Below are 9,618 nucleotides of genomic sequence, written 5' to 3' on the forward strand. Positions count from 1 at the left end.
GTTCACTTAAAAATCAAAATTTTCTTTTTTACTTAATAAAATTGATTTTTAAAATGAAATAGCAAAAAAATAAGATAGTAAAATTATGTAATCGTTGTAATTTTACTTCTGAATAATTAACTAAATAAATAAAAAATAATTATACTTCATTATCGCTCTAGATTGTTTATTTTGAATGCGGTGTTTGTATATATTTTAAAGTGTTTTGTAAAATATAATTTCATAAATTATTTTTAAATTTTTAAATAAAATTTTAATATTTTAATATTTATATGATAACTTTTTTTTAAAAATTATATAGTTATATTTTATATGTACTCTAAGGTTGGCAGTGACATGTAATGAAAACGAGAGAAATGTTAGGGAGCAAAGAGTAGTTGGGGTTATCTTGGGACTTGGATACATTCCGAACGAAAAATTTGTGGTAAAATCAATAGTGCGTCTTTAATCATGAAACCCTAGCTCCTCTCCCCCAATTTCTTCATCAATCCTGTATTATTTCATACTTTTCTCGCTTCATTTACTCCCCAATTTCATCACGTTCCCAAATTTTTAGCCTTATTTTTATCTAATTTTATGTAAAGTTTTCAATCTTTATCAAAAACACAACTTTTTTTCTTTCACAATTTTGATATCGAGAGAGAGCGAGAGAGAGATATGATGAGAGATCGAATTAGTGCATCGTCAGGTCAGAGGTGGTAGGAGGATCGATTGATCGAAAGCAAATCAACAATATGTCGGATAAGCATTTTGAGAAATCATCTTCGAGGTTTGTGGGTAATAAGGAGGAGGTGTTATCTGTTTCGGTTGGCGGTGGCAATTCGAAGCAGGAGAAGCGTGATACGGGGACGTCTTCGTCGATGCTCAGCTCGAAACATAAGTGTTCTGATGGTAAGTTTCAATCTTATCAAAATCAATGTTTGATGATAAATTTGTCTGCTTGTGAATTTCTATAAATAGTTTTATCTTGATTGGATATGATAATTAATTTTGTTGAAGTAGATTGTTACTCTTCAAGATCATTAGGCACTATTTGTTTAGTGGATGTGTTGTTATTAAATAGGCAACGTATCATGATACGTTAAGCGTAAATTGGATGTGCATCTTTTGCTGAATAACGGTTAAATTGTATAACGATAAAGGAATCATGGTAATTGTGAATATTATATAATAATAATGAAAGCGGTGGTGTGTGGTCTTGTTCAATATGGAGTTGTACACCTAACTATTTTCGTTGATTTTCTACATGCTACACAGCTTTAGGCAGCACCTTTTCTTAGATTGAAGTTTTGATGGGGCATCATTCTTAATTTAATGATGCCTTCTTTCTTTTCTTTAAAGTCTTGGCTGCTTTTAGCTTTTCATATAATTAAAATGTAGTAGCAATATTGCCTCATTATATTTAATGAATTATCATTTTTAGTCCTCATCATATTGGCGTAAGGTTGTAGCGCATACCAACCTGTCCTGATGTTAGAAAAACAAAATTCTAGGCATGAATTAATTGCGGCAGAATAACATGAAACAAATATAAAATTAGGTTGACCACATCATCTAAAATTGGTAAAAAGAATTTCCTTGCTGCATAAGATAATAAATTATGATAATGACTGATATAACTGGACTTTGGGGATTTTAACCTAATTTTTATTATTATTTATTAATTGAACCCTATATTTACATGTGAAACAATAAGCTATTAGATAATAAATAACATCTCAACTAAATTATAAATTACTAGATTATGCCAATTTTCATAGATCGGAGGAGATTCTTTTGTTGTGTATTTGGGAATAATTTTGCTCGGGGAGGGCAGTGTTGGTTCTACTTGATGATTGTTATGCTAAAACTATAGTCTAAAATCATATTTCATGATTCTTGCTATATGATATTGTCTACTTATAAACTTATACCAAACCAAACCAAGCATAATCAATATATCCCGCTTAAAGCAGGGTCTGTGGAGGGTAAGATATATGCAGACCATTGTTTTCACAAAGAGTAAGAGGGTTGCTTCCGTAAAGACCCTGGGTGAATACCCCCGGCTTAGTGCACACGACAAATATAGTTATTGATACAAATAAATATATGTATATATATACACAAGTGGATGTATATGTATGTGTAGCCGATTAATCAACACAGAAGAAGAATGTAACAACCAATGAACCACATTATGCGAAACAATATACATGCATAAAAATAAAAATGGAAAGTGATATAAGACCTAAGGACGACCGTTATTAATCATCCTAAGAAACGCATCTGACGAGAATTATGTTGGCGCTTTTTCCAAAAATGTGTTCTTCTGCAACTCCTTTCTACCCTTGATGTTGTTGCAAATCTCTTTGACCCAAAACAATAGCAATGTTGTACTTAAATTGTAGAGAATTTAATGGGTCTACCGGTTATAAGATTATATAATCCAAAAGTGCAAGCAATAGTTATGGTGATTTTAAGATTGATATGATATAATATATATAAACATATAGTCTATATATGTGTGTGGTGTGTACTGCAATATTCAATACACCTGTTGTATTGTTGGTGGTTTCAGGTTCTTAGGTTGTCTTCACTTGGATGGAATGGAATGAGAAGAGAATGAAATGAAAAATTATAAAGGAGTTTTATGGAGAAATAAGAAGGTATGAGAAAATAGTGAATAGATATGAGTGAGTCTAAATTCTCTATGATGAATAATGTTGGAGAACATGATGAAGAAGTGGAATGAGCATTCCTTCCAAAACATGTGGTTTAGAGTTTAAATAGTTAGAAACCGAATGATTGAAAGAATGAAAATCAGAGACATTTTCTCCAATCGCCCCCAATTCAGATTACAAATTTCATTACATTCTCCCCCACTTTCATTCCATCCAAGTGAATGTAGTCATAGAGATTAATGTTGTTGTTGCTGCCTTTTTGCAGAAGATTCCGAAACTGATAGTGAAGAGTCTGATGTTAGTGGATCTGACGAGGAAGACACATCTTGGATCTCATGGTTTTGCAATTTGAGAGGAAACGAATTTTTTTGTGAAGTTGATGAAGATTATATTCAAGATGATTTTAACCTTTGCGGTTTAAGCAGTCAAGTTCCATACTATGATTATGCATTTGATCTGATACTAGATGTTGAGTCCTCTCATGGTAAGGAACTCATGATAAAAGTTTGTTTTAGTAGTTGTTCCTAATTCTAGTGTTTCCTATGATAGGCTTATAGCATATTGGGGAATATGTATGTACAAAAAGTATCATCGTCTTGGACTGAAATATAATAATAAAAACCGATTATTTTAAAGATATTAATTTTACTTGACAGAAATTAATAGAATCCTCACCACATGCAACTTTTTTATACTTTCTTGTCTTTGTTCTTTTTTCGAACTTATAGTTATAGTAATGCGACTATCCAAATGTATAACAACCTCCAATGAAAAAATAACTTTTTACTTGCAAAGTTACGAGAAAGTAACAAGTACTGTTGCTTTTAGCCATACCATTTACCGTTTATCTGTACAAACAGAATTGGAGGGCATTTGTCAACTCATACAAGTTTGGCATTTCAAGTTGGGCTGGCAATTTCGGGCTTGGAGTTGTGTTGTCAGTCTCAGGTCGAAATTTAAATGAACCCGAACCTAACTCAAACTATCCATGAATAACCCCGAAGCGGACCTGAAATAATAGCAATTCATTGGTCAATATATATTTTATATAGTAGATGATTTAAGTTTTTAAATATAGATAATACATTAATAGTACAAATTACTGGTGTTTTTTTATAATATATAACGTATTATATCATACATAGATACATAATTTTGAGTCAGTTTCGGATAACCTGAGGATAACCTGATAATTACGTGATTCTTTCATACTTTGAGGGTTGAATTCATTTTTGGTTTTCCGGTCGGTCTTCTTTTGCCACCCTTAATTTCAAGGCGATAAAATAATATTTTGAAAAAGGAGAGAAGACCGGAAATGCTAAGTAAGTTTAGTATGCTAAAAAGAACTGTGAGTGTCTGAAATCTTTACATATTGTACATGCTCTGTGGCATTTATACTTCTCCTATATACTATATGTTGCAATTTGTCCCTTCTGGCTGCCATATCTTTGTCGCTGATTACATTCAATAACCCCCTGCTCTGCTTTTCTAAAGCAGATACATTTACTGAAGAACAGATTGAATTGATTGAGTCAGCAGCTGAAATGCTGTATGGTCTCATACATGTCCGATACCTATTGACCAGCAGGGGAATGGCTGCAATGGTGAGATTACAAGCTGCAGGATTATCATCTCCTTTAGTTGTTGTATTGTCTGTACGCAGGGGCGGATCTAGGATTCGAACTTTATGAGGCACCAAGCAAATTTTCAGAAAACTCTTATATAATTTTAAAATTTGCGGGGCACTTTTATCATTTTGCAAAATTTAGTTAGATGAAAAAATGGAAAAAAAATAAATTAGATGAGGACACGTGTTCGGTTGCCTCTTCTCAGATCCGCCCATGTTTGTACGTATTATCCTAGCATTGAAGGTTGAAATCCTTACTCTGTCAACTACGCAGTTGGAAAAATACAAAACCTATGATTTCGGGCGGTGCCCAAGAGTGTATTGCTGTGGACAACCATGTCTTCCAGTTGGTCAGTCGGACATTCCACGTTCAAGTACAGTAAAAATATATTGTCCAAGGTGTGAAGATATTTACTACCCTCGATCAAAGTACCAAGGCAGTATCCTTATGTCAAAAGCACCAACTTTATGTGAAGTATATGAAATTTAGTTATCGAGCTTGGTGTTAGTATATACAGTCCCATGGTTAATTATGATTTGTTTACAAATACGCATGCATGCATATACTTTTTCATACTTTAGCTTAGTGTGTTTGTTTTTATATGCTGTTATGTAATGGCTTAGAGAAACACATATCATATGAGAAAGTAGTACTTATAAGTTGAAGTGGGCGATTGTATATGATCACAATTGACCAAAGTATATGGCTCCAAAATTGTCCTGGAAAATGCATCTTTCTTTAGTTTCCATTTCTGTTGTAACTGGAGTCGAGCAAGTCGAGTTTTGAGCCGAGCCTAATTCGAGCCAAGTTTAATCGAGTTGAGCCGAGCCGGCTCGTTTAGCTAATTGAACCTAAACCTCTACCCGAACTCGACTCCTTTAATTTTACGAGTCGAGTCGAGCTGGCTCGTTTAGCTAAATGAGCTGGTTTTAACGAGACGAGCGAGCCAGCTCGTATAATTTTACACTTAATCGAGCCTAAAACTCTACCGGAACTCGGCTCATTGAATTTCACGAGTCGAGCCGGCTCGTTTAATTATACGAGCCGGATTCTTTGCCCGAGTTCGAATCAAGCCGAGCCCAGTTAAATGAGTTCGAGCCGAACCAACTTGCAAGCCGCTCCGACTCGAATTACAGCTCTGCAGCTAGTTGCTTGTGTGTCATTGATGCTCCTTGTAGTTTTGAAAGGTGATCAACTGAAATATTACTTATGCTGGAAACTACTAAAATGCATTAAGGCCTTTTTTTTTACTTTCATGTGCATGCTTTTTTTTCTTCATTTTTCTTTCCAAGCAGATGTTGTTTCTGTTTATTATGAAATTCCTTCTCAATTATTATTCTCTCCCTTAACTTTCGAAGATATCGACGGGGCTTATTTCGGAACCACATTTCCTCACCTATTTTTCATGACTTATGGCCATCTCAAACCACAGAAGGTAACACAAAGCTATGTCCCAAGAGTTTTCGGATTTAAGCTGCACAAATCGTGATAACTCTTGGACTGGATGTTGTTGAGACCCGTGTGCTGCAACTCGGTTGTACTAACATTGCAGTCACAAAGTTGTAGTTCTTGAATTGTGAAGATGCCGTGACATTGCAAATGTGGCGATAATGATATGGAAGGAACAGCATTAGACAGCATTGTTGTTGAATTGACAAAATCATGCTTTGATGAAGAATTTGCTACTGGCCTGTGTCAAGCCTGGAATTGCATTTTAATTTATCTACACGTCACAGACATGTACTTTTGTTTTGCTCTTGTTTTTATTTATTAAATGAACTTTATCTGTATTTTTACTTCCATATTAGCCATTAGGCAATTCTGCCATCATGCATTACCAAAAGTGAACATAAAGATCTAAGTATATTAGGGCATATCCAATCACAACTTTAAATTTCATATTTCTTCGATTTCAACTTCATAAATGAAGTAATCAATCTCCAATCATCCATTACTTTATCTTTATATATAAAGCCATCTACTATATTACTCTCTATATATGAAGTTGCACCATGCATATAAAGCAAAAGTTGCTTTATTTATAAAATGAAGTAATGGTTGGAGATGGAATCAATATATAAAATGAAAAAGATAAAAAAATGAAGATGAAGTTGTTTTATTTATAAAGTTGTGATCGGAGATACTGCCGGACAAAATGAAGTAATGGTTGGAGATGGAATCAATATATAAAATGAAAAAGATAAAAAATGAAGATGAAGTTGTTTTATTTATAAAGTTGTGATCCGAGATACTGCCGGACAAAAGGACTCCCTATGTAGTTTTTTCTTTTCACAATTTAGGATTCTATACGCCTTATAAATGAGTATCTTTGTTCTGATATTTCTCGAGATGAGTCAGAATCAGACCCAGATGTTCCGGACAACAGAAGATAAACCCACATTGTGTAATTTTAATTGTGCATCTATGTGTAGCCGGTGGGGTCCAGGATAAGATGCCAGTGTGAAGTGCCCTTTGAAGCCAATGTGAGGTTTCTAATCTTTCATTGGATGATACAGAGTGATCTTAAATCTATCTCGAATAAGCGTGAGATTCTCTCCGCTTTACCGCTCTTCCAGTTCAATGAATCTGATCAACAGCCTAGGAATCCACATTTTTGAGCCGGGGTAAATTGGTATGTTAAACCAAGGATGACAATTGAGGCCAAGTAATTATGAACTTGCTCTGAATCCTTTTAGGTTTGTGCTACCAAGTGTTTTCTCAAGTTGATAGATTCTCCTTTAATGCTTCTAGATGCTTCGATTCCATTGCTGATAAAAAAAATAATAATAATAATAATTTGTGCCTTTATAAAGTCTTTTCCCCGAGAGTGTGTTTCGGGTTGGTAAAAAATATGGGCAACTTCGTCAGGCATACGGTATTTCGCACCCTGTTCATTGCTCTGGATAAATTATTCTGGATCGACTTGTTTGTTTGTAGACACCGGTCCACGGTCATCGACATTTAGTTTTTATCTATTGTAATATATTTGCGTTAGCAATGTACTCTTGTGTATTAAGGGAGTGTTTGTTTCCGGTTTAAAAGCCAGGCTTCTAATTTATAAGTTAGAAACAAATGCTAACTTTTGTTTCAGGGCTTGTACTTATTTCCCAAACACTTTAATCACTTATAAGTCTTAACTTGATTCAAATTTCTACGCCATTTTTTATTTTAAGTAAGAAGCACTTATTTTAAGCTCTCCCAAACGGCCCCTAAATAAGTTGCTTCAACTTTTTCCACCTGATTTGAGTTGTCAAAAAACATGCTTTTAAATATTGTCTTTTCTTATTTTATTTCTGAATAGAAATATAGATATCAAAATAAAATTTGAAAATAGTTCGGAGCCGTATGTTTGTTTTGCATCTCAAATTATATGCAATAAATTAAAGCAACACTTATTTTGGAATGAGAGAATGTTTTATATAATATACTTATAATTACAGTCTAAGGTCTTTTGATAATTATTTTCAGTCAAAATAAAATGCACCAAAGAGAGATTTCAATTTTCATATTAATTACATATTTACAATTACAGCCAAAGGTCGTATTATTATTATTTTTTGTGACAATATAGAAAAATTCACTGAAAAAGGATTTTAATTACTGGAAAGTCCATCGCGAAAAATGAGAGGAGTAAAGTTTCAACTTTATAACCTTACATTTTATGAACTAAGTTTCAACTTCATCACCTTATTATTTTATAATGAATTAATTTCGTTCGCTAAAAACTAGTTATATATTTCGAGATGTACCCAGGAAGCCAGATTTTGGATAAAAAAAATATATGATTGTCATGGCCTCCCTAGAAATGTTGGAATACGTGGGTTTAAGTCCCACATTGTTATGTTAATTTTGAGTCACAAATTTGAGGGATTATTGTTGTGCGCACACGACGAGTGACGCTTGGAATGCGTTGTCCGAGAAATCTTTCGAAGACATTTTGAATCACACAAAATGACTAAAAGATGAATGAGATAAAAGTATCTAAAGTTGGTCTCTTAGAAGTGGAAAATGATGTTTGAAACTTATATCCCACATTAAAAAACAATATAGGCTCTTTATGTCTTTATATAGTTATACACCCATGTTGTGTTTAATTGTGTTTAATATGTTATGCTCCATCTTCTACTTGTGTCAGGGTTTTTGTTCATATTCTTCGTTTAATCTGTCTTCAATCGTTTTTATTCAGTTACATAAACACATATATTATTTTGCACTGATTAGACAACAAGAAAACCAAAGTTGTTTTCACCATTTTCTAGCCCTTTCAACTAATTCTTTTCTATTTCCTCTTCTCTTCGTGAGTAAATGAAGATCTTCTCTTTAATTTCAAGCTTCACCGGGGATCAATTCGATCAACTATGAACATTAGCACATTGGTTCACCCTCGCATGAATCAACCTGTGAACTCTTACTAAGGTTCAAATGTACGAGGTAAAAGAAACTGCGTTTTGGAATTTCTTATTGGATATACAACCTTAAATAATGTAAAATTAAAAGCTCATAGTACTTCCTCGTTACTTGTGTACGTGATATCGGTTTCCTGAAAAAAGATACGACGATCCAGATCGGGAGGCCAAGATATTTGGAGAAGCCACTTCTTAATTGTGTCGTGCACTTGTTGCATGTGACAGATGCCCATAAATTCAGCCTCGTTAAATGCAAGATCTACACACAAATGCAATATACTTAACTTAGCTATACCATGGTTACACGTATACAAAGAATGGATCCCAATACTGGAGATGTGATGCATCTTCATTCGAATCATTCGCATAGATGCGGCACCAAATGCCATACTGAATCTTGTCAGTTGTTAACTGTTTACAGCTGTGTAGGATTCTGGATTCGAACTGATGACATTCTTTTCATGGGTACTAAATTCTGCATGCACATGGACAATTAGTACTCCCTCCGTGCCTAAATGCTTCTCTCGTTGATATGTCGGCAGAGATAAATTATCAATTTATGTCTAATTTATAAAAATAAATATACTCATGAGTGATGTTGTTGGATTCGTATTTACGAGTACTTTAATACAATGAACTTTTTATATTTAATATTAATATGAAATTAAAAATATAACAATCAAAAGTGTGTGTTGGCAAACGTGATAAAGAGAAATAGAAAAAGTATTAAGACATGGAGGGAGTATAAAGACAAAAGAAGTCGATTTGACAGTAATGTTCAAAAATGGTACCATATATATGATGTTTTAAATGGATTGTCATACTAAAAATTGATAATATTTTCATAATTTAATATATAATATAAGTATATATTCTCTATATCTCAAAATAACAATCTTCATTTGATTGATTTGATTTAGTTAG

General features: G+C 33.4%; 1 protein-coding gene across 1 annotated transcript; it reads left to right on the forward strand.

Annotated features, from left to right (window-relative positions):
• The first annotated feature begins 356 nt into the window (after positions 1-356).
• LOC108201197 (casein kinase II subunit beta-2) lies at positions 357-5,777 on the forward strand. The gene is made up of 6 exons (XM_064085110.1): positions 357-373; positions 689-891; positions 2,926-3,144; positions 4,158-4,264; positions 4,562-4,727; positions 5,647-5,777. The coding sequence occupies exons 1-6, from the start codon at positions 357-359 to the stop codon at positions 5,775-5,777; spliced, it is 843 nt and encodes a 280-aa protein (XP_063941180.1).
• The last annotated feature ends 3,841 nt before the right edge of the window (positions 5,778-9,618 follow it).

The sequence above is a fragment of the Daucus carota genome, chromosome 9 (genome assembly GCF_001625215.2).
Source record: "Daucus carota subsp. sativus chromosome 9, DH1 v3.0, whole genome shotgun sequence".
Lineage (NCBI taxonomy): Eukaryota > Viridiplantae > Streptophyta > Magnoliopsida > Apiales > Apiaceae > Daucus > Daucus carota.